Consider the following 26,360-nt stretch of genomic DNA (forward strand, 5'->3'; position numbering starts at 1 on the left):
ATCCACTGCAGCAGCTGGGATGTGCATCGGCACCCATGTGGGGTGCCTGCACCACAGGCAGAAGATCAGCACAGCAGGCCACAGGACAGGGCCCAAATTTTTTCATATTAAACCAATCTTACAGTCCTGGAATAAACCCAACATGGGTGTGATCTGTGTTTCATTTTGTGTGTCACTGGATTTGGTCTGGTAACATGAGGGCACATGACACACTTCATGTGAAATGCATACTAAGGGGCCGGCGCTGTGGCATAGCTGGTAAAGCCGCCACCTAGTGCTGGCATCACATGTAGGTGCCGGATCAAGACCTGGCTGCTCCACTTCCGATCGAGCTCTCTGCTGTGGCCTGGGAAAGCAGTGGAAGATGGCCCAAGTCCTTGGGCCCCTGCACCCGCATGGGAGACCCAGAGGGAGCTCCTAGCTACTGGCTTCAGATCAGCCCAGCTCCAGCCATTGTGGCCAGCTGGGGAGTGAACCAGGAGATCGAAGTCAGTCTCTCTCTCTCTCTCCCGCCCCCACCCCCTCTTTCCCTCCCCCTCTGCCTCTCTAGCTCTGCCTTTCAAATAAATATTAAGAAAAAATGCACACTACAGAAAAAATCATGCACAAATTTCAAAAGATCCATTTTTCAGCAAACTGATGCTACCCTGTGTAATATGTAGGATTTTTTACTCTACAAGAGAAATTAGCTTGGAAGTTTCTTTTCTTGTCATATCCTTGTAAGATCTTGGTTTGACAGCTATATCCAGGGCTTGTAAAATGAGTTTGGAAATATTTTTTCTCTGTATTCTCTGAAAGAATTGTGTAAAGGTGATAATTCATTGAAACCGTTTATCCATGTAAAAATTTAAGCTGATTGTACCCTCTCTCTTCAAGTAGACTTTTGTTCCAGGAAGGTGTTCTAGCTAAAAACTCTTCCTTTCTGTATCCCCTTGGAAGTCACTTTATATTTCTTTCATTTTTTAAACTTTAATAAATATAAACTTCAAAAGTACAACTTTTGGATTATAGTGGCTTCCCCCCCCCCCCAATAACCTCCCTCCCACCCACAACCATCCCATCTCCCACTCCTTCTCCCACTATATATTTCTTTGGGGTCCTTGTCGCCATGTTTGAGAAGTGCTGGAAAGAGATGTTAGAAATATCGAGAACAGTATCTGAAGTGACTTGGCTTTTCCTCTGCCTCCTCATGTCTCTCTGATCACAGAAACAGCCCACGCAGGGCCGGTGGTGGACGTCAGCGTGAAGCTAGTAGTCCTCTTCTCAGAGCTGATGTCTCGCCTTGGCCTCTGTGGGAGGGGCTGTGGACTGTGGGACCTTGCAGGATTCTGTGTTTCCAAGTGGTTTCCCAAAGAGTGGTTGTGTAGGCTCTGCTACCTGTCTCCACCTGGATGTGGCATAGCCGGAGGCAGCCCTTGGGGAATGAGGCAGGGGGAGCTGTGAAGAAGCTAATTTTTCAGTTTCTTTACGTAAAAGGGGCAGTCATCTCTTAAACTCTCCCCACGACTGAGTGGGCTGTTGGGATAAGCCTGTTAATCCATCTGGACACCCCTTCCAGACACTTCAGAGGAGTCGATACTTGCAGTCACTTCTAGCCATTTCAGCAGCTTAGAGACTAATTATGCATCTCCCTCTTGCACATAGGGCTAGGCCAAGGAGAGAAATTTGCAAAGTAACATTATCACTGAAGCCCCAACCCCTTCTGTGTAAGCCATCATTGCTGGGGCCGGTAGCAGAGCAACTGATGGAGCTGCCTGTACTCAGACCGCTTTGAATTGCTTGTTTCTTCCCCCATTCCCCATTCCAAGCACCTCTTATCTCTCTTTCTCAATCATATTCTGTTAAGGCAGTTGCTGTGCCCCCCACCACCACCATCACCTTCACATCCCTCCCCTCCCAGTGATTGTTGAGTGTGAGTCCCAGTGTGAAATCAGTGACTTCCTCATGCATAGAGCTGAGATTGATTTTATTACGTGTGATACATGAGTCCAGGATGCCCTGAGTGCTCAAATGCATGGTGAGGGGCCAGCAGGGGTCTTTGAGCTGAATGGCCCTTTAATAGAGAGATCTGCAGAATGGAGAGAGAGATCAGTGCAGGAGGCCAAGGCCAAAGGCGGGTGGGGGAGGAGGGAGAATAGCTCGATCCCCATTCAGCCACGTTTCCCATTTACATCTGGTTTTCATAAGGACCCAGCAAGACACCATTGCCTGACTTTACACTCAAAGACACTGAGGTTGGAGGATGTTAGGAAACTTTCCCTAATTCATACCATTAAGTGACAGGTTGCAAGCTGGTCTCTGACCCAGTGGTCTTGCACTCCACAGTGTGCTACCCTGGCCTTTGTGGGTGAAAATTAATAAACAGTGCAAGGGAGTGAGCTGTAGGGCACTGGGCATAGTGTGGAGAAGCTAGTATACAGTACTATGATGCTGGGTAGAGAAACTGAGGCAGACATCTGCATTTACACACTGGGCAACTAGAGTGGAGGTCAAGGGAGGACTCTGGACACAGGTCTGGGATTTGCTCCACCTGCTGAAGCTTAGCCTTGTACTGATCCTATCTCCCTTACGCTGTCTATCCATCCAGTCTCCTAAACCTGTGTCTAGGGCCTCTGACTTTGCCACTGTTGCTCCAAATCCAGGACACTGGCCGGACCTCCATCATGACATACCTTTGCTTCAGACCCCAGTCTGTAGTTTCTCTCCAAGACCCCTTCTCCACCTAGGTCTCATTGACCTTGTCCTGGACTCCACAGCTTACAACAGGGCGGCAGTCATTCTTCATCTTGTCCCTGTGGATCCCTTGGATTGCCTTTTCCCGTTTTCCTCCTCAGCTGTGTTTTAGGGGAACATGAAGCTCTTGGATAATCCTGTTGTCTTGTCTCTGAAGGCCCCGCCTCCCCCAGTGCCTGTTACTCTCCTTGGCTTTTCCTCTTTTTTTTATTTTTTATAATTATATAAGTTTACTGTTTTAGTTTTGAAATGTAAACCTTTCAAATTTTGCTACATACATCTCATGTAGACATTATAGCCATGTGTGTATTTGTTTTTTTTTTTCTATTTTCTATTTTTTCTTGAAACAGATAGTAATTGTCATAAGTAAAAGCTTCTTGAGTAAGATCCCAAAAGCTCAGGCCATAAAAGCAAAAACAGAGTTGGATTACATTAGGCTAAGAAGTTTCTGCACAGCAAAGGAGACAGCTCATAAAATGAAGAGATACCTGACAGAATAGGAGAGAATATTTGCACACTGTGCTTTTGCAAATACATCCATAAGATATAAGGAGCTCAAACTCAACAACAGACAATCCCATTAAGAAAGCGGTAAAGGATATAAATAGACATTTTTCAAAGGAAGCAATGCAGATGGCCAATAGACTCATTAAAAAATGCTCAGGATCACTAGCCATCAGGGAAATGTAAGTAAAAACCACAGGGAGGTGTCCTCTCACTCTAATTAGAATAGCCATTACCCAGAAATCAAAAAATAACGAGTGCTGGCATGGTTGTAGAGAAAGGGTGCCCTAGTGCACTGTTGGTGGGGATGCAAATTGGTATAACCATTATGGAAAACAGTATGGAGTTCCATCAGAAGACTAAAAATGGATCTATCAGACCCAGCTATCCCACTCCTGGAATACACCCAAAGGAAATGAAATCAGCATAGGAAAGAGATACCTGGACTCCCACGTTTATAGCAGCTCAATTCACAGTAGCAAAGTCCTGGAAACAGCCTAGATGTCCATCAACTAATGACTGGATACAGAAAATGTATATATACACGATGGAATCTTCCTCAGCTATAAAAAGAATGAATTCCTGACATTTGCAACAAAATGGATGGGACTGGAGATCATTAAGCTAAGTGAAACAAGCCAGACAAATGGCACATGTTTTCTCTCATTTGTGGCAGTTACTAGAGAGAGAGTATAAAATTGTGTGGGTGTCAGATCATTAGGTATTAAGTTATAAATACTGCTTCACTGAGTCGTGTCTGCTTTCAAGACCTGGTTCATGATTGGATTTCTCCAGGAAGCCTTCCCTGACCTCTGCCACTTCGTATTAGTTTCTCATTACTGTTGTAACTAATTACTGTAAACTTGGTGGTCCAAAATAGCATGAAGTTATTATCTTATAGTGCTGAAATCTGAAGTCTAGAATGAGTGAGTGGGCTGTGTTCCTTTGACTTAGGGGAGACGCCACTCCCTCGCCTTCTCTGGTTTCTCAAGGTCACCAGCTTTCCCTGCCAGTGGTCCCTTCCCCCATCTTCAAAGCCAGAAGGCAGCCTCGTTGACTCTCTGCCTGCCCTCCTGCACTTACTAGGACTCTGGATCACATCAGGCATAATCCAGGGTGTTCTCACAAACCTTAACTGAGCCACGTCTTCAGAGTCCCGGTTGCTGCATCAATTTTGGAGGTAACTTGAACGGCATTGGGGCCTTTATTCTGCGTATCACATGCCTCTACGCGTCCACAGGACCCCGGGCCTGCCACTGCCCAGTCTTTGTCACTTTACTCTGTAGCCCTTTGATTTCAGCATGTTTCATTTCTTCGTGTCCTGGGTCACTCCAGGGGAGACGGAATTATTTGCTTTGACTCACTGTTCTCAGGACATAGCGGAGTCAGCCCTCAGCAGGTGTTTGTTGAGCCGAAGACCTCCCAGCTCTCACTTACCTGCCTCCTTCCACAGCTGACTGTGGAGAGGAGGACACCAGGGAAGCTCAGTGCGTCACTCAGATCACAGCCTCCAGAGCAAAACAGCGTGGGTACCCGGGCTCCGCCAGGTATCACCTGCATGGCCTTGGGCAGTTATTCTTTGCCTTGGTTTCTTCATGTGAAGAATGAAGATAATTATAGTATCTACCTCTATCAGTCAGGGTCCAGGAAACCCCAAACCACACCAGGAATTTCAAGCAGAGGATTTTTATTGAAAGAAATTTGTCACGCGAGTGGTGGAAGGATGCCAGAGTGAAAGAGGGTGGTACAAGAAGCCAAGAATGGCAGGAAGCAGCCTCCGCACCTGGCCTGGGGCAGCAACCAGGACAGGTGAGATCATGGGGCCTGGGAATCTGGAAGGAACTCTGCAGGGCTGATGCTGGGACCCCTGAAGAGGGAGACCCCACAGATGGTACTGCAGAGGTCAGTGCTATATTCCTGCTGTGTGGTGGGTGGTGTGGGAGCCAGGAGAAATTACAGGCAGAGCACAGCTGTCCTGTCACTGGAGAGATGCTGAAGGGACTCTGAGCCAGGAAGAAAGCCATCTTCCAGAGTTCTGTTCTCCGCCTAGGGGCTCCTAGACCTGCTGGCGTGGGAGCCTAGAAGAGCAGTTTGCAGGGGCCTAGCCCCAGAGTCAGAGCTAATTCAAACAAGGTGGACTTGAAGTTAAAAGATGATGCCAATAACTAGCATGTTCTTTTAATTCCTCCATCTGTAAAGTTCAAACTATAATTGTCCTTACCCTTCGGTGTGAGGGTGAGTATCACTCACGCTGGGAGTGGTTTTGCCCTTCCTCAGTTGCAGTAACAGTAACTCTGACCTTCATGTGGTGGGCAGGCTTGGGTATCTCTGCAACTCTGAGATACAAATGCTAAGGTATGGGTTGCTTCCAGCCAGTGAGCCATAGCAAGGCTGTTGAGTGACAGCTGGGCAGATGAGGCGAAGAGCGCCTGTTTGTGGCCCTTTGCTGTTCTGGAACAAGCTGCTTTTACAGTGTGGCCTCTAATTCCGAAGCTTTGGAATCCTGCTTCTCCTAGGCTCCTCTCTTTGGAAGACAAACTCTTGATTCATGATTTCTGAGGACTCCTGATTAGCAAGCAGCGAGAGGAAGCCTCTTCTAGAATGATTACTTGGCTCTTAATTTTGGGAAGTGGCCCAGCAAAGAGTAATCTCGACAATGATGAGGCTCTGGGGGAGAAAGAGGAGCCAGGAGCAGAGAGAGTGGTGCAGGTCATAAAATCTCATCCAGTGCTAAGTTGTTAAATTGAATTATGCATTTCTCCATGTCTTCACAGGTTGCAACATGACTGTGTTAAGTAGACTGAGGCTGAGCTCTTAAATTTATTTGCTTGTGGGAATATTGGTCAGAGTACACGCTGATGTGGCCGTGGGTCCTTTTTATTCTGACACAGAAAGAGAGGGTTCATTTAGTAGGATCTTTGTGTCTATGCAGGGACCACACAATGGACACACCAGCTAAGGCTTCCAATGCCTGCTGAGTAGCTGAAATGTAGCTGGTTGGGAGTGTGATGAGGAAAGCGGCTAAATGCTGCACTTGCTATGTGCTGGGGCTCTTCTCAGAGCTTTCAGTGTACTAACTTGTTTAATCCTCCAGGCAGCCTTGCAAAGGAGCTGGTCCTATTAACCCCATTGGCAGACAAAGGATTTGAGATGGGGGATAGGAGATGTCAAGTAGGTTGCTCAGATTTTCATAAAATTGTAGACTGGATTTCTTCAAAATCATATGCTGAGACAAGGATTGGCAAGTAGTTTATCTGGGAGTTGAAAGGAGCACCAGGAAAGAGGAGAGGGGAAAAAAGAAAAGACAAGTCCCTAGTGGGTACATTAAAAGCCTTGGAGGGGACTGATGCTCAGTTTGACCAGGGGCCATCTAAAAGACAAAGTAAAACCATCTTGTTGTCCCACAAAAGAACAAGGAAATAGGGTGTTTGTCCACTAACTGCTACCCACCGTATCCTGGGAGGGACAACTCTTTGTGCAATGGCAGGGCAGAATGAATGTACCACTTACGATCCTATGGCAGAGAGGAGGAGGTGGCTGGGGGGTGGATGTCACCAGAACGTTGAGGTGTTGTCCATGGAACTGCACATGACTTCTGGGGTAGGTTAAGGGCATGTGGGTTGGGTACCACCAGCATCTGCTACATACGACTGAAATATAGCTGGGCTGGAATTCACACTTTTTAGCTGTTCTTTGTCTAAGAGAGATTAAAATACAGTGAGGACAGTAGAGGGGTGGAAATTGTGTCCTAGATGAGCAATTGGTAGGGAACTCACTGGGCAGATGGGCACAGCTGTGGTTCTTGATTCCTGGGTGGATGGGAGAGGAGATTGGCTGAAAACTCCTGGTGATTGAGAGAACAGAACTCCAGCAGAGGTCACATCCATTTGTAAATCCTGAAATATAAGAAAAACCCTCACTTTAAAAAAAATCGTTGTAGTAAATAACAATGTAGGTGTAATAGAGAACATTTGAAGAGAAAAAAAGGAAACAAAATTGCCCATTTCCTTACAGCCCTAAGGAAATGATCAACATTTTGGAGTGTTAGCATCTAAGTGTGTTAACAGGTGGGCTTTTGGTTTGTTTGACTTTTTAAGATTGAACTTCTGTACCTATGGAGAGTCTGAGGATGATACTTTCCTGGAAGAATTTGTGGTGTCTACTTTCAGGCTAATACCAAATCCAGAGTTAATAGCTCAATGAAATTCCTGGTTTTGAAGCTTTTGCTATATCTGGAGGAAAAAAAAAAACACACTCCTAGTTCTTAGTTTTGGGCTTTTTTTTTAATTTGACAGAGTTACAGACAGAGACAGAGAGAAAGGTCTTCCTTCCGTTGGTTCACCTCCCAAATGGCCGCTACGGCTGGCACTGTGCCAATCTGAAGCCAGGAGCCAGGTGCCTCCTCCTGGTCTCCCATGCGAGTGCAGGGGCCCAAGCACTTGGGCCATCCTCCACTGCCTTCCCGGGCCACAGCAGAGAGCCGGACTGAAAGAGGAGCAACCGGGACTAGAACCCGGCGCCCATATGGGATGCTGGCGCCGCAGGTGGAGGATTAACCTAGTGCTCCACCGCGCCGGCCCCAGGGTTTGGGCCCTTAGTGTAGTTCAGTCTGTCTTAAGACCATGCTCCTCTTGTAGGCTTTTAGTTGAGAAAGAGGACTGTGGTTGCTCACCATCCAGTAGGACCTGTCCTTGTAATATCTCAGGTCCCCCATCTTAGACGTCATGGTGCAGATGTATGCCAAGGTGCCCAGAATGTAACTTTTCTCCCAAGAAGAACTAGTAACTTTTATCTGCATTTTTTATTCATAATTCTGAACTGTTTTTCTGTTGGCTGTGAAAATGGACCACAAATTATCTACCTATAAAATTCATTCCCCGTAAAATCTCTGTCACGCCATTTGTTGCATGCAAATGAGTAGGAAGTTTAATCAGCTTGAAGCTTTTGAACATCTACTCCGTGCTCTTGTTCCACAAAACTAAGTAGCCAGGCAGCAGGTGTGAAAAGAACACCGGGCCTGGTTTAGAGAAGGGTAAAAAGGAAAGCTGTTCCTGTTGGGAGAAATGGCCCCTGCAGAAGGGTGGGAGTGAGGAGTGAGGTGTGTCCACTTGTGCGGGGTGTGTCTGTGTGGGCAGGTGGGGTGGGTTGGGGGTAGTCCCTCACACCTGTATGGGTCAGCAAGAGAAATGCAAGGTAAAGAGAAGGGTGTTTGGGTGGTCTGAGCTGGGCTGGGCTGGAGAGTGTTGGAGGCCAGTTGATTAGCACCTTAACCAAATCCAAGCTCATTTCACATCTCAGTAGCATTCAGTTTTTCTCCAAATGTTTGATTTCTGTCTGGAGCAGACAACACATCCGTGTAAGGCTCCATCTCCAGCTATTTGAAGCGCTTTTTCTCTCTGTAGGAATTTCTGAGGAGCGAAACTGTTACAAGTGCTCACAGCAGGGAAAAGACAGACAGAATCGGTCTAGAGATTGCTGCCTGAGGATGAGGTGGAATTCCATTAAGGGGTCACCTCGCCATCTACATGGAGAAGGCAGGCCACAGCCTCAGGGACAGCTGCTGCCCAGGCCCTGGAGGTGGCCTCACAGGTTCTTGTTCTTGTGGTGCTTTGATGCCAGTGCCATCTCAGCAGCAGGTAATGGCTATAGTCTTGGGCTCCTGCGACCCCCATGGGAGACCCAGATGGAGTTCTAGGCTTCGGGCTTCAGCCTGGCCCAGCCCTGGCCAATACAGCCACGTGGGGAGTAAACCAGCAGATGGCAAATTTCTCTTTCTCTAACTCTTTCAAATCTTTTTAAAAAATTTTTTTAAAGATTTATGTATTTTGAAAGGGAGGGGGGGCGGTCTTCCCTGTGCTGGTTCATTTCCCAAATGGCCGCAATGGCCGGAGCTGAGCTGATCTGAAGCCAGGAGTCTCCTCTGGGTCTCCCACGTGGGTGCAGGGGCCCAAAGACTCGGGCCACCCTCCACTGCTTTCTCAGGTGCATTAGCAGGGAGCTGGATGGGAAGTAGAGTGGCCAGGAATCGAACCGGTGGCCATATGGGATGCCGGCACTGCAGGCTGGGACTTTATCCCACTGTGCCACAGCGCCAGCCCCATAAACCTTTTATAAAATGATATGATTAAGATAAAACATCATTCTGTGTTTCATTTCTGCTTCCCTCTCTGACTCTCCAGTTGGTGTGTTTCCTAAAGAATAGCAATTCTAAACCAGTGGATCACTAAATAAAAGAACAGACAAAACAGAGCCACAGCCTCATGGCTTCTTCGTGCCAGATACAGGAAATGCTGTGATGAACCTGCATGGCGTATTCTTGAGGGGACAGAGGGAGAGAGAACCACAATGGCTAGTCTCTACTCTGCACATGACTTTGTGGACTTGCGAGGTGAAATGCAGACATTTATACAACCAAGGGGATATTTGTTATGTTTGTACCCAGGAATACATGAGATGAGATTAAGCATTTTGAAAATTTAACACATTATTTTCTTTTTGATAGTCCATATCAGAAAACTGCTAGTGCCTGAAAAAGTAGAGCAGAAAAACATGGTGAAAAGTAGATGGAAGAGAGCTTAATGTGGCCACTTGCTCATCCCCCAAAGTATTGAAGTCTGCTCTTCTTAATTCTGTCCAGGGCCAGCCTATGAATAATTATATTAAGGAATTAGGCAGAGTCATCACAGAGCTACAAAATATCACCCTCGGGGCCTCATTGGAGCCTGATGGGAACCCTGGAGACTTGATAATGGTGATCAAAGGGTCTATACATTTAAAATGCACAAAGGATGAGCCCAGAAATTATTTGTCTGCCAACTTAACTTCTCTACCTGGAACAAATTATCCAAAAATCAATTTGCAAACACCTTTGAGATAACAAGGTCTCGAGTAATCACCTCCATGGCTTTGTAAAGAAGATCATCCAGCTTGGCTATCTGCTTTATTTCCTTCTCCGACCCAATGGAAGGCTTTAATAGTGGCAATCCGAAGTTGTCCCTGAAGATTTGCTTCAAGTAATACTGAGAAAATATTGTCCACCCCTGTTTTATAGCAATTATTCTGTTTCTGGAGAATCTTTGCTGCTAGGTAATTAATAGAAGGGGAATGCTGAGTGAGTCTCTACCCTGAGACCTTCGCCTGAGTTCCAAGCTAAAATTCATACCTGCCTTTGTTAATATGTGGAGTACAGAAACCTCCCAAAAGTAACATGTTCTCAAACAAAATCCGCATTGAGCTTGCCCTTAAATGCATCCTTCACTCTACTTCATTCTCTAGGATTGCTGACTTGTTCATACTCCTTGATATAATCCAATCCCTGGGATTTAGCCCTAAAAACAAAGACAAGAGCTGAAGTCATTTGCACAATGTTTAGTGCAGATCATTTACCATAGCAAACCTGGAAAATGGTTAGTGTGGTAACTTGATGGATTGTTTCACAGCTATCAGAGACAATGACAGTAAACTTCATGTCACAAGTAAAGTCCTCATCACACAGTGAGGGAAGACAAATACACACTGGGTCTATGAGTTGTTGTAACCACATGAAAAAGGAAAGGTTCATGAATTAAAGTTGGAATAGAATATAGAGAAATAAAACTGGCTGTTATAAGGGGTGGTAGCAAATCGGGATGTAGCCTCTCTTCTCATTTTCTTTGTTCTTACACTGCTGTCTTTGTTAAATACAAGCAATAACATCCAGTTTGATTAAAAGAAAATGAGTATCAAGAGGCAGACAACCTTGCAAGCAGAGACCTGGGCCAAGAAGTTACACAGGCATGGCCTTCACCCTCCATACCTGCTCCACGAATGTGGTTACATGACCTGATCACTTGCATTCTAAAATTCTTTTTTCCCCATCAAAATAGAAGTCATTATTTTGTCACCCAAATCACGTGAAATAATGCATGTCAATTTTCCTGGTATGTAGGAAGAACAAAATAAGTATTTAATTTCTACAGCTTTGCCAGTGGGTTAAGGATTGCCAGAAAGAAGCCACTATAAAAGCCTGTTGCAATTTTACCTAACCGCGTGAAACTTAATGGAAGAGAGGTGGCAGCACAGAGCAGATACAAGATGATCCTTTGACCCTTAATTCTGAGTGTTCTCTGGCAACTGGCACTCTCTCTGCTGGAAGGAACCTGCCAGGGTTGAGTGAGAGCTCTGTTCTTTCTATCACGGTTTGGGGAGAATGTCCGTTAACGATCCATGTGGTCCTACCTGGGCTGTGTTTGCACATCTCAGACTGGATTGTGAACTGAACTGTGCTTTCGTACAGCTAGGTTTTCCTTTGCAGGTGAGAGGAAGAATCTTCACTCAAAGAGCTTCTCTGTGCTCTGGAAAAACCATTTCCTTATACTGCCTTCTTTCTTTGCCTTCTTTCAGTGAAGGAGGTATTGTATTTGTTGAAAACTGAAGTGAGAGGCTGGCGCCGCTGCTCACTTGGCTAATCCTCCGCCTGCAGTGCCGGCACCCTGGGTTCTAGTCCTGGTTGGGGCACCGGATTCTGTCCTGGTTGCTCCTCTTCCAGTCCAGCTCTCTGCTGTGGCCCGGGAGGGCAGTGAGGATGGCCCAGGTGCTTGGGCCCTGGGAGACCAGGAGAAGCACCTGGCTCCTGACTTCAGACCTGACTTCAGATCGGCACAGTGCGCTGGCCATGGCGGCCATTTGGGGGGGCGGTGAACCAACGGAAAAAGGAAGACCTTTCTCTCTGTCTCTCTCTGTCTAGCTCTGCCTGTCACAAAAAAAAAAAAAAGTTGGGGATGGGGGACTAGGTGCTGTAGCATAGCAGATTAAGCAACTGCCTGTGGCACTGGCATCCCATATGGGCGCCAGTTCAAGTCTTGGCTGCTCCAATTGTTATCCAGCCCTCTGCTGAGGGGCTGGGAAAGCAGTAGAAGATGGCCCAAGTGCTTGGGCCCCTGCACCCACCTGAGAGACCCAGAAGAAGCTCCTGCTTCAGCTCAGCTCAGCTCTGGCTGTTGTGGCTATTTGGGGGGATGAACCAGTGGATGGAAGACCTTTGCACTCGGTCTCTCTCTCCCTCTCTCTGTAACTATGCCTCCTAAGTAAATCTTTTTAAAAAAGTGAGAAAGTGAGAGGTGTGTGGGCTTTACAAAGGTCTTTTGCTCTTTTATATGACTGTGTCTGGAATCCTGCCACTTGTCCACATGAGCTTGGATTCTGCTGTGCAAACCACTGAGAGTCCTCTGCTGATTGATTGCCTTTCAGAGCCTCCCACGCCCATTGCCCCCCCGGAGCTGCTGGCCGTGGGGGCCACCTACCTGTGGATCAAGCCCAATGCCAACTCCATCATCGGAGACGGCCCCATCATCCTGAAGGAGGTGGAATACCGCACTACCACTGGCACCTGGGCTGAGACCCACATCGTCGACTCTCCCAACTACAAGCTGTGGCACCTGGACCCTGACGTGGAGTACGAGATCCGTGTGCTGCTCACCCGACCGGGCGAGGGGGGCACGGGGCCACCAGGGCCTCCCCTCACCACCAGGACCAAGTGTGCTGGTAAGAGCTTCCTTCTCGCTCCATGTTGAGATGCTGGGTTGGGGCTTGTTCCTATGTCTCTTTGGTGGGAGGGAGCTTCCTGTTGCGGAATGAGACAGTCGAGGTTTGGGTGTTGCCCTCAAGGACCTCCTGGCTTGGGTTGTGTCTCTGGGGAGTCTGAGTGTGATTCAGAGAACTCCCTGAATTCTGGAAGTGTTCCTGCTTCTGAGAGTGTTTCTGATAGGAGGCTGGTGTGTCTATCCAACGCTCCCAGTGCCCGTGTGCATGGCTGAGGCTTCCGTTGCTCATAGTGTCTAGGAGGGTCCCTGTTGCTGTTTCTGAGGGCTCCTGGCTCTGCCCTGGAAGGTCTCATCTAGACTGTACCCTGGAGGGCTTCTGGCTTCAGTTGTATCTTGTCAGTGCTTGTGATTCCGACTTCACCCCTCAAATCCCTGGGCTGGGCCTGTGACCTTTGATTCTGGCAGTGTCCCTGGTGGCTCCAGTTTCTCCTGATTGGTTCTGGAACTGCCTTAATCCCTAAGAACTCTCAGACTCTAGCCTTTGGGGGCTCCTGCTCCAAGAGTCACGGTTGGGCCTTCAAGAGCCTCTGGCTTCTCAGAACTCTGTGGGTTCCTGGATCCAACTGTGTGTCTGATGTTCCTGGATGCTGTTTCAGAATGTGCTGGCTAGGACTGTGTCTCAGAGGCTCCCTTGGTTCCAGTTTTATTCCTGAAACCTCCTGGCTTCCACTGTGTGCCCAGAAAGGGACTGCTACTTGGGACTGTGGATTTCAACGTATCTCTGAGCTGCTGTGGGCTCTGGTTGTAACCCAAGATGTTAAAATAGCTTGCTATCTATTTTTTAAAAAATTGCATCGTATGTCTTGCCTAGTTTTATCACTCTAAGTGACCTTCCACAGTACTCTTCCCACATGTAAACGTGAAGGACCACAGGCACAGTATTTGAAAACTTTTGGTCCCAAGTCATAGTCATGGTCCCTGGTCGCACAGCCGGGTTTGCACTTGGTTGTCTACTCAGCGTCCTTGATCCTTGGTTACACCATGATGAGTAAATAGAGAAATAAGTGTCTTTGGCTTCGTGGCCAGAGCTGGGGCTACTGTATGGAGTGGGGAAGCAGGCGGCATGAGCCATACGGGATAAGGAGTCATGGGTGGCTTTTGGATCCATCAGTACAACAACTGTACCACAAAAAGCTTAGTGAAGCATAGTTGTTTGTGTAACAGCCAGGCATGTGTGTCCCTAAAAACCACCACACCGTGCCAAGTTAGTCAATAAAAACTATGGAAGTTGAAGGAAGAAACGAGGCCCAGAGCAGCACACTCCTATGTCATCAGTGACACATTAAAAAACAAGATATCTAATAGAAATGATGGCAAAATTTAAACATGTCTAATGGCTAAGAAATGCATAAATCCTACAAGACACATAGTAGGTTACCTTGAAGACTTGAAGTTTGCTCGTGAAGGTAGGTGTTAGAAAGGTGGCAGCCTGTGGGTTATGGTGTAGTGTGGAAGCAAGGCTGGCCGTGGTCCGTGGCAGCCAGTACCACCAGGTGCAGAGAGGCTCCCAATGCACGTGGTGAGCTGAGGGGCCAGGTGGGTGCTGGGTGTGTGTGTGTGCAGTCTATTTTGTGTGTTCCTACCTGGTTCAGTTTAGTCAAGTGCAGTTTTCTACTTCCCTTAGATCACACCTAAGCAAATGCACAACTCATGGTGTGCCCGAACTGGTACACGGTATGTCATTCGTGTTACACCACACTGATGTTTTCAAAGCAAGCATTATACTAGAACTTAGTGCAACTGTTCTTCAATATCTCAGTAGTGTGTGTTGGTAGCGTGTAACCCAAGCATAGCGAGTGTTTTTGTGGTTTAGAAATGTTCCTTTGAAGGTTATTGAACCACAGTGATGAAAAGAGATACTATTTTCTTGATTATTTTTAAAGCAGGTCTTTGGTGAAATTCTTCATTGAAACCTGATAATGAAACTTACTATTTTAAAAGGACATAAGGGTATGTTATTAAACTTGTTATACCTTATCTCAGCTTTGCAATGCGATATTCATCCATAAAAATAATTGATTTGATCCTGCTGATGAGATTTCTCTCTTTCCACAGGGTATGTGTAAGGGTTTTCAGGGTTTTTGATCATTATAAATGATATTCAAAGTACCTTAGCAGCCCCCATGGACTTATTTGCTGATGATCATATAATACATTTTGAAATTCAATCACAAGATGATCATCTCAATAAAAATTTACAATCTACTGCAAACTGTTGCCACAACTGTGTAATGGATTTTACAAGTTGAAAACACAATAGCATGGCTATCACTATAAAAATTATGAGTTAAAATGCTGTTGGTGGTATTATATTTCAAGAAATGTTAGTGTTTAAGTAAGTTATGGCTGAAATCTTGAATAACCCACATTCTACAAGATGTGTCATCAAGAAAATAATCTTTCTTGCATTGTCCCCGATGGTGGAACGATTCTTGCCTCATAATGAATTTTTAAGAGACTTTCCGAGCTGATATCCATTTGTAGAGGCTCCTTATTGGCACTGGTAGGCCGAGTTTTTTCTCCCCTTTCTCTACTCTATTATTAATCACGCTGAAAATGTACTCATTATTTTACAAAACAGAAAATGAGAGTGTGGAGCGTGGAAGGTATAATTTCTGCCCAGAGGAATTTACAGGCTGGGTTAAGATTCCAACAAAACAACAAAAAGGGTAAAACATAAACACGAAATCATGTATTGAAATAGTGTGCTTCGTGGGGGAGAACAGGGTCTGCATGCAGAGAGCAGTGCTCCAAGCAGTGGTGCTGAAGCAGGCAAGGAAGGGCCCTGGACCAGCAGCACCCATGCTGCTGTCAACTGGAGCAGGGTGGGGATCCTTTTTGTCCATTTTGGACATTCATAACATCATTCGCAGGCCATACAAAATGACAGCAACTTAAAAATGAGCCTGCTATAGCATGATTGAACTTGGAGTCCCACCTGCAGTTGCATCGGCAAGGCCAGATCCAATGATTTCATGGACCTCATATGGCCCACGGGCTGGGCGTTCCCCCACCCCTATGAGGCATAATCCTCAATGTGACGGGATTTGGAGCTGAAGTCTGGAAGGCGGTGAGGTCACAGGGTGGAGCTGTCATGAGTGGTACCAGTGCCCTAATAAACAGGACACCAAGGAGCTCAAGAGCTCCCCTGTCCCTTGTGTTGGGAACACAGGAAGAAAACATGTGTGGGAACCAGGAGACAAGCTTTCCCCAGATACCTGATCTACTGACACCTTGATTTTGACCATGGTTTTGGACTTCTCCACCTCCAGAACTGTAAAAGTAATTCTCTGTTGTTTATAAGTGGTGTATCATGTTCTGTTGTAGCAGCCCAAAGGAGTTAAGACAAATACCACTTTGTACTTGTTAGAAATGCATATTCTCAGGCTCACTCTTCTGACCTAATGTGCCAGAAGTCGCAGGGTGAGACCCAGGACTCTGCTTTAAGGAGCCCTCTGAGTGATGCTGGTGCACAGCCACCCCACTGATTGGCTGGGATGCACCAACATGCCCCTCAGGAGGTGCCCATCAGCTGTTAACTGATCCCCGAGGCAGCTCTGAGAGGTACCCGATAGGAAAACCAAGACTGAGAAACCATCAGATCAGGATCACAGATGATTAAGAGCTTAGAACTAAGTGTGAGGGCCTGAAGGATACCACTCCACGTTCCTTGATGGAGTTTCTAGCCTGGGGACTTCGTTGGCTCCCAAGTGTCCTCTTGAAGGTGGGACGGGGTGGTGGGGACACTGGTAACAATGGAGACCAGCCGAGATTGGATGGCTGCTACACACTTCCCATCAAACAGTTCCTGAGCCTCTTTGAGGTTCTGTGCTAGGCTCTAGAGACGGAGAGTAGCCTAGTAAGGACATGCCAAGAGCAGAGTAAGTTAACAGCTTGGGTGTGGCTCAAGAAGATTAAAGGGATGGGGGAGCTACTCAGCAAAGACAGGTGGGTATATATTCTGGTTCTTCCAGTTATGACAGGTCACTGACCAAGTAGCTACTTGGGATTCTAGGAACAGAATCCAGCCCTTAAAGGTGGGGTATTGTGGGGGAGGGTTGTTTAGAGTTTGGCTACAGAGCAGCCTACCGGTTGAATAGGCTAAGATTTTTAGCCACTTACAACAGAACTTGTTCAGAATATCAGATGGGAATCTGGGAACATGGGGACAGGAGAAGGTAGTGAAAGGTGATGCCCAAGACTGCTGGTTGAGATGCCCAAGAGATGAGTAGTGGAACCACTTGGTGCAATGGAAAATAAGTTCGAAGGGTAAGGATGTGAGTTCAGCTTTGAGTGTCGTGTCTGAGGTGCAGATTCACCGCCGGCAATGGGAGTATGTAAGTCTGCAGACCAGCAGGCTGTGTCTTTCTCTTCCGTGAGATCTACCTGATTGGACCTGGACTTCAGGATCAAAGGGGCTTCCAGGTATTGAAGAAAGCAATTGAATCCTCTGTCTTGTTGCTGTTCTTCTGAGAAACCCATTCATTTTTTATTTCATTCATCATTTTGTTCCTTTTCCTCAGTTCAATCATTCACCATCCTTCCTGAGATACAGGCCTGGGGGCAAATGCAATCATATTTATCAAAGTGCCTTGAAAAGCTCAAAATGCTCTTTAGATGCCTATAATGAAACAAATCATTATTTGTTGCTGCTGATATTATGGATGTTAAGATTATGCATCATTGTGTCAAGGCAGGAAGTCTTTCCATTTCTCAGGACGGACTGGCATCTGGAAAGTGGGCAATATTCTTTGGTTGTTCTCAATCATCCTGTGAGAATTCCCGCTTCATGACATTGCACAGAATGCTCGATGGCTTCCTCCAGCATAGCCCTAAGAGCAGACACCCAGTGACGGCAGCTAGGCCCTGGTACCCTCCCAGCCTCACTGCAAGTGCTGTTTCAGAACCCCCCTAGTAGGCTATCTTGCCTCTGGAGGGTCACTCTTCCTCCCTAGCCAGTAGCAGCCTGGCTACTCTAAAACTGGAGAGGGTCATGTGCAGACAGTACCCACTGGGTTCCCAGGAGTGGCAGCAGGAGGCAAGTGCTGGCATGAGCTGCCTTGCCTAACACTGGGAGAACCCAAGGCAGCAGCTTTGAGAATGGATGCCCACCCAGGTCGGTCACTGGGGAAGGCCCGCTCCTGTCCTGGGAACCACTTCATTGGGGTTTTAACTTTTATTTAATAAATATAAATTTCCAAAGTACAGCTTATGGATTACAATCACTTTTTCCCCCCATAACTTCCCTCCCATCTCCCGCTCCCTCTCCCATTCCATTCACATCAAGATTCATTTTCAATTCTCTTTATATACAGAAGATCAATTTAGTATATATTAAGTAAAGATTTCAATAGTTTGCACCCACATAGAACCTGGTTTTTATTTCGCACAGGGCATGTGCTGGCTAGGTGACTGGGGATTTATCCCTTTACCTCTGTGCCTCGGTTTCTTTTTCTTCCACTTAGGGGAGATGATTGTCACTGTCAAGCTTTCGTGAGATAAGTTACCTGCCTCACAGAAAATTCAGGCCGTAGAAACTCCGCAGTGAACGTGGTTTGTACAGAAATCGCAGGTCTTGGAAGGGCTGTCAGAAACGAAGGAGGTTCCCTTCCCTGTGGCACGGCGGACTCTGCTGTAAGATGCACTTCTCCAGTTGGTACTGGCTTTATTCTCCAAGGCCACGACCATTTGCCACAAAAGTGGTGGCTCCCGCAGGAGGGTGGGCAGATGTGGCTGCGCAGGTGTCTGGAGTCATCGATTTGTAGCTGTCGTGGCGCCTGATGAGGGTTGCTGGGGAAGATGGCAGTCGTCTCTTCCAATTCTGTCTCTGTTCCCTGTATCCAGGTCCCTCTTTGGTCGGGGAGGACAAGGCTGTGACAGTGAGGCTCTCTGGGTCCAGAACAGAGAGGAGGTGAGCCCCGACCCTTAGCTCTTAGCATCCAGGGGTGGCCTTTGTGTTCTTTGAGGGACCAGTGAGACCTGCGTGGAGTTCCAGGACAAAAAAGATAATTCGAAGACTTACGGAGGTAATTCAAAGCCTAGAAGAGAACAAGACCCCAGCGCCAGCCTTGTGAGTCCTTTTCTCTCTGTGTCTAAGCTTTGACAGCATCATCTGTGAAGTGGACTAGCCTGGTCTGACCTACCGATGGTGGCTCTGAACTGGAAGTAAATGGAGCTTCCTCCTGGGCAGGATGGCCATGTGAGCAGAGACCTCTAACACCCATCTCTGCCCTGCCATAGTCCTGGTGAGATGACTTATAAAGCTTACAGGAGCATGGCAAGATTAGCCGTCTAAAACACATCACCACCCATCTGGAGCCAAAGAAATGCAATCAGTGGATTCAAAAGACCAGTGGAGAAATCTTAAGACCACGAGAAACTAGGGCGGGGTGGGGGGGCATCTGTGCAGACCACACTATGCTCACAAGAACCTTGCTGCTGCTGCAGTGCAGGTGAGCCTTGAAGGCAGCCACAGAGATGGCTACTACTTCCTGAAGAGGAATGGAGAAGGTGCACTGGCTGTTCTTGCATCCCCCTCCCCCCCGCCACCACTGCCGCTTGCAGCATCTACAGCTTCTTGCATGCCCAGGGTTGGAAGAGAGAAGGATGAGTAATACAGGGAGCCTGCCCTGACCAGAAAGGCTGTAGAAGCTAGGGTGTGTCTGTAGAGGACAGACACCTGCTAGGGCGTGAGATGTCCTGCACTTCTTGAAGACTGTCTCTCCTTTTCCATCATACTCACGACGTCTGTGAGTGACTCCACAGATTGCCCATCCCTAGGTTTAAGAAAGAGGTGGACAGAAGGTAAGATCCTTTCTCCTTCAACCTAGAATTCATGGCGTCGGAGACTTTCTCCTGCTAACCGACATCTTTATCTTGAATGAACTGACTGCGGTGGTGGGAGGGAAGGGAGTGGGTTTCCAGTTGGGCCCCTCCACAGGCCCCTCCACAGTCTGTGGACTGTGGCAATATTGCTGCCTACTCTCCTTGGTTAGGTAAAATTTCAAAAGGAGAAGAAAAGTCCCATGGAACTACCTGCTGCACTTAGATTTCGCTGCCATCTCACATTTCCTGGGGTGTCTGGAAGGTGAAGAACAGAGCCCGTCAGCAAATACTCACGCAGTCTCCCTTGATCGTGAAGATAGAGATTTGGAAAGGAGAGTAGGCTACAGAAAGGTATTCATCATGATAAAAGCTAACATGGCTTGTTTATCAAGTGAATCAGATTTTCTAAAGTTAGCCTCAAAATGTTTAAAAAGTAGAGGTCAGTCACTACAAGGCTATGAAAAGTTTGCAATAACATAAAATAAATATGATTGTAGTAATGAAAACAGCAGCAAGCAAGTTGAATAGCTACCATACGCAAAATGTGTTTTGAGCTTGTTTGGAGTATTCTGCATGTACCTCTTGCAGCAACTTTATGGGTGAGTGTAATTGCTTCCATTGATGGTCTGGGAGGCGGCGTCTTACCCAAGGTCACACACTTGCCCAAGTGGCCCAGGTGAAATTGGAACGTTAACTGTGTAGCCGTAGAACTCATTCTCTAGTATCATCCCCAGAATCCCACACCATTATGAAAGCATGATGTGCCAGGACCAAGCTGGGTGTATCCCAAGATGGTGCTGATGAAAAAATGTTGAATATTAGAAAAACTATAGGTATAATGCCTCATATCAGTAGGTCAAAGGATAAAAGCCATCTGATCCTCTCAAGAGAGACTGAAAAGTAATTTGAAAAAATTCAGCTTTCATTACTGATCAGAATTCTTCATAAGCTGGGAATGGGAAGGCACTTTCTTATTTCAAGCAGAAAATGTTCTTATAGCCTGAAAGCCTCTGAGAATAAACTTAAAAAAAAAAAAAACTATTAGAATGACTGAAAGATTTCAGTATTATGGTCAAACACAAAGCAAATAAACAGAAATCAATAGTCATATGCCAAAATAACTGTTATAAAAATATAATAAAATGTATCATATTCTCAAATGCAATTAAAGTATAAATGCTGAGGAGTAAACTATGAAATCTGCAGAATCTATATGAAAATACATACACCAACAAAATTTTATTGAGGATGATAAAATGAGACCTGAATAAATGGAGCAATATATCATGTTTTGGATTAGCAAATTTAATATTGTGAAGATATCAATTCTCTCCAAATTAATTTATGGGTTTAATACAATTGCAGTCAAACTCCTAATGGGATTCTTTTGGGAACTTGACAAAGTGATTTAAAAATTGATCTGAAAGAATATACAAGGGAGAGAAGTCAAGAACACTCTGAAAATGTGGTGTGAGTAATTTCTCTGTGAGATACCAACATTTATAATAAGTATGGTAATTAAAGCCCAGAAAAAATACAGTATATGGTGAACTGACTTTTAAAACTTATATGAATTTACCAAGTAGTACATGATTAATAAATTGTACATGGTACAAATAATCTGAAAAATTAGCATCTATTGTATATATATCATGTTGTGCCAAATAAATTATGGATATGTTAAGAGCTTAAAGGTAGGGGCCAGCACCGTGGCTCACTTGGTTAATCCTCTGCCTGCGGTGCAGGCATCCCATATGGGCACCGGGTTCTAGTCCCGGTTGCCCCTCTTCCAGTCCAGCTCTCTGCTGTGGCCTGGGAATGCAGTGGAGGATGGCCCAAGTGCTTGGGCCCTGCACCCCATGGCAGACCAGGAGGAAGCACCTGGCTCCTGGCTTCAGATCGGCGCAGCGCCGGCCGTGGTGGCCATCTGGGGAGTGAACCAACAGAAGGAAGACCTTTCTGTCTGTCTCTCACTTGTTTGTAACTCTACCTGTCAAATAAAATCTTAAAGAGAGCTTAGAGGTACAAAAAAGCAGGAGCTGGCAGGAAATTTAAAACATTTTTTTTTATTGAGAAGGATTCCCAGATCATGAAAAGCCAACAAAGCACCACTGAGGTCACACTTTGCAAATTTACTGTTGAAAGGAAAAGGAAAAGAAGACCTTCTGTGCATGTTAACAATATTCACACATCCCCACTGGATGTGGGGAAATGTGGGACAGAACTGCAAAAAGGGAAAAATAATCCTTATCCATAAAGGACTGTAACATTAAAATGTAATCACACTGATAGGGAAAAAAAGCTGAACGGTGTAAAGAGATAATTGCCCAACAAAATGAACGGAGAAACCCATATTAAAAATATCCAGAGTCACAGATAATCAAATAAATAGATTTTGCCTATATTACCAAAGCGTATTTTTAAATTGCTGATGATCAGCATTGGCAAGGAGCAACACAGCGAGCTCTTACGGGCATTTCTGCAGCTGGATTAAACAGGCATAGCATATTTAGCGGACAATTTGCTGATTTTTTTTCTAACAAAATAATCAGAGCTACTCAAAAGGAGTTTTATACCTAGAGGTCATCATTGCATTATTTATAAGGACAAAAACTTTGTAATCACTTAAGCGCACCAATAAAAGTAGACTGGTGAAGTGAATTGTGGGGCATGCTCACGGTGGAATTCTGTGCCGGTCTTACAAACCACGTGTTCAGAGAATGCCTAATTGCATGCATGGATCATTGCTCATGCCGTAAGTTTAAAAGATCGGCTTAAAAGCTGCGTATGTAATCACTGTTCCAGTTTTGTGATAAACACAGCATCTGCATATCAGTTGGGGCCAGCTTATCAGTGAGAACTGTAAAGTATTGACCAGAGTGCCCCTCTCCGGATCCTGCAGGCGGGGGTAGGCAGAGAAACTCTTGGTCTCCATCCCCTGCCTGCCCTGAAAGCTGGAATATCAGGCTGATTGTCTTGGCCATCCTCACAGAACCTCTTGGGAACCTGGGCCCTTTGCCAGCAGTCTCCCAGAGCCCCACGGACAGAGGCTGTTTGCTGGAGCAGGAATCTTCTCTTGGTATTCGATGGGACACAGGCAAGGGGGTTGGCACCTTCCCAGCAAACAACTCCAAAATCATTCCTTACGTGTCCTTTCAGCAGAGACTTTTTTTTTTTTATCTTTTATTTAATGAATATAAATTTCCAAAGTACGACTCATGGGTTACAATGGCTTTCCCCCCCATACCGTCCCTCCCACCCACAACCCTCCCCTTTCCCACTCCCTCTCCCCTTCCATTCACATCAAGATTCATTTTCGATTATCTTAATATACAGAAGATCAGCTTAGTATACCTTAAGTAAGGATTTCAACAGTTTGCTCCCACACAGAAACATAAAGTGAAAAATAATAGATGATTTTTTTTTAAATGATGATAAAATCAGATCAGACCTATTGTCATGTTTAATCCCAGTGAGAGTCAAGTTGGGAATTGATAATTTCTTTTTTTTTTTTTTTACAGAAGATCAGTTTAGTGTACATTAAGTAAAGATTTCAATCGTTTGCACCCCCATAGAAACACGAAGGAAATATACTGTTTGAGTACTCGTTATAGCATTAAGCCTCAGTGTACAGCACATTAAGGACAGAGATCCTACATGAGGAGTAAGTGCACAGTGACTCCTGTTGTTGACTTTACAAATTGACACTCCTGTTTATGGCATCAATAATCTCCCTATGCACCAGTCATGAGTTTCCAAGGCTATGGAAGCCCCTTGAGTTCTCCGACTCTTATCTTGTTTAGACAAGGTCATAGTCAAAGTGGAGGTTCTCTCCTCCCTTCAGAGAAAGGCACCTCCCTCTTTCTTCCTCTCCCCTCTCTCGCACGTCACTCACAGTACAGCAAAGTCCTGTTCTTCACATTTCCAGGGCAGTTCAGCTTCTCCAGGCTCTGTTTCCAGGTTCTCCCTCGCATGTCTTTCATGTGGAGCTGAACGTTAAGTGGTGGAGGATCCTTAGTTCTGGGGTTTAAGCCTTCTCAAGGACATCCCTACTTCAAAAATGTGTTTTAGTCTGTGTTTGTGCACGTTTATGGACACCGACTGTACACACAGACACGACACACACGGAAGCATTTCCTAAACTTCATGGAAAATGAAATGACAAGTTCCTTGGGGTCTAAACAGTGTGAAGTTCCTGCACGTTTTTTCATGATGCACACTTTCCACACACTTTGTGAAGACCCCAGAAGTACTTACACATTCAGGCCCTGATGTTATGAATCACTGCTCATGTTTTCTTATTGTTTTGTGTGCTGTTTAAAATTGATGTTATTTAAATGAGCTTCCTCCCTTATGGTCAAATGTGAATGTGAAATACTACTATCAATTGGGACATACCCTATATAAATGTGGCAGGTTATTTTGTTGCAGTTAGCAAATCTGTCACTTTTGGAAGGTGCAGGGCCAGTTGCATATTTGCAAAGCCCTGGAATGTCAACCAACCTTCGGTCTCCATGTTCAAATGGAATGAAGGACAATCACATGAGGGATTTGCGTTCAGATCCATCTGAGTTTGCATATCAATTGTCGTTAGGATGCTGTGCCTTGGGTAATTTGCTTGACTTCTCTGAACCAGTGTCCCCATCTGTTAAATGGGAACAATGCTGGTTCCCTGGCTGGGTGGAGATTGTCATTGGTGCTTATGATGTGCTCAGTGAGGGTTTTCCTCAGTGAACACGTCTGCGGCTCTGCACCCGGTGAGGTAGGTAGTCCAGCATCACTAACACCTCTAGTGTTGAGTGCTTTGCACCGAGTCACACACGCTGGGGAGCAGCTGAGGTTAGCACCTATGGAGTCTGACACCTGGCTGTGTGACTCGATGCCTGCTGCAAAGTCTAGGATGTAGTAGGCGCTTGGTGAATGGGATCCCATGGCACATTAATGTCCTAGAGACTCATTCTCTTTAGGTACCCAGGCCCTCCTCTCCTGTCAGCCCCAAGACCCTCACTACCATGAATCCAAGGGGCGGTGACAGCCACTGGCTGCATTCACAGAAGGGCCTGAGAAGGCCACTGTCCCAGTAACACAGTCTCAGCCAAACAATGTCAAAGCCAGAAGATGCCCAGGGCCCTTGCCCGCCACTGCCCACCCCAGAATGCAGAGGTCCTGGTTCACTAGGAAGCATGGGAGAGACCCGCGGAGCACAAACATGGCTTGATGCAGAGCAAAGAAATGACCATGGGCCAGAGAACACAGGAACGCGGGTGTGCGGTGTTGTGTCTGAGTCATTTCCCTCTGTGGCGTGACCCACAGTTCATGCTGACACAGAGGGCAGGTGTGGCAGGAGCTGAGAGTGAGGTTGGGGTGCCTGTGTGTATCCAGCAGGGAGCGGATGTCCATCTGCCATTGCTGTAGGTCCCCCTCCTGGGAAGGTCTTGGACCAGGAGTCCCTTGTAAGTGTTCCGACCACCTTAGCCGGGCTAAGCTCAAGTTGGATGTGGATACAGTCATTCCAGCTACCGTAGCAGGTGCTGCTTCCTTCTTTTCCATATTCATACTTGGAAAGAAGAAAATTTTTGAAATACAAAATCAACTCATTGAAAATAGGAAATTGAGCCCACCTTCCGGTTAGGTCAGTACTTGGCTTCTGCGTCTTCCCCTTCAACCACTGACCCCGTGCTTAGGTAATCATGTCCCTTGTGCCCTTTGTAGTCCCCACTGCCTCTGCACACCAGAAAGTAAATATTTCACAGGTTCTTAAGGAGTTTCCACCTTGTTTAATGACTCCAGTGTGTCTGATTACCTTAATTTGCAAAATGATTCCCACATTGTTGAATATTTAGATGTTTCCAAAATGTCACCATCTTCCTGCCTGTAGCCTTCTGCTTGAATAAATTTCTGAGATGAAATTTCAAGGAATGAGGTATTAAAAGAGAGACATCCTTATGGCTTTTGCTACGTGCCACAGATTGCTTTCAATGAAATAATTATGCTGTTTTATAATGATGTGAACAGTTTCAGTGTAACCTTGCCAGAATTATGCACTATCATTTTGTTTTAATTTTGCCCCATTTCATCAGCATACATGGCATCTCCGGTCTATATTTATTCCTATTTCTCTACATTTTTTTCTTCTGCATTCTCCTCTACCTTACTCGCATGGGCCAGCCACTCTCCTCTTTCTTTGTTCCTCAAAAATACCATGGCCAAGTTCTTTTCTGCCTCAGGGCCTTTGCACAGACCAACCCCTTTTGCTGGAACACTCTCCCCTGGCAACCCTTCCATAACTAAGTCATCATTATTCTTTGCCCTGACCATGTCTGGCATCCTGATCTCAATTAGCCTCCTATTCACTTTCCTATTTAACCATTTAAAAACACAGTTCACAAAACTTACACAACTCAGTGATTATAAAATGGGTGTCTATTACATGAGACTCTGTACTCTCCAAGGACAGCACCCTTATCTGTTCTGGTCACCAGTGCCTGGAATTTTGCCTGGCGTGCGCAGGCACTTGGTCAGTAGGTGCTGAATGCCTGAAGCTTCTGAAGATGTGAATGTGTACTGAGACTGGAAAATCGGATGCATACATGGAAATTAAAATGACCCAGTATAGGGGGACTCATTGATGATAGCTGTTATCCAGGTGGCATTTTTAATCATTTCCTGTCTTGAAATTTAATTCATCACTGGGTTTTATGTTGGCCTTTGGTAGGT

At 46.0% G+C, this 26,360-nt stretch overlaps 1 protein-coding gene across 12 annotated transcripts in view; it reads left to right on the forward strand.

Moving 5' to 3' along the window:
* PTPRT (protein tyrosine phosphatase receptor type T) overlaps nucleotides 1-26,360 on the forward strand; it is a 1,128,555-nt gene that overhangs the window by 501,568 nt on the left and 600,627 nt on the right. For all 12 annotated transcript variants that reach the window (XM_070051826.1, XM_051846098.2, XM_070051827.1 and 9 more), the window contains exon 7: nucleotides 12,466-12,759. In XM_070051826.1, coding sequence (XP_069907927.1) covers nucleotides 12,466-12,759 — 294 coding nt within the window. The remainder of the gene's footprint in view (nucleotides 1-12,465; nucleotides 12,760-26,360) is intronic.

The sequence above is a fragment of the Oryctolagus cuniculus genome, chromosome 11, assembly GCF_964237555.1.
Source record: "Oryctolagus cuniculus chromosome 11, mOryCun1.1, whole genome shotgun sequence".
Classification (NCBI taxonomy): Eukaryota; Metazoa; Chordata; class Mammalia; order Lagomorpha; family Leporidae; genus Oryctolagus; species Oryctolagus cuniculus.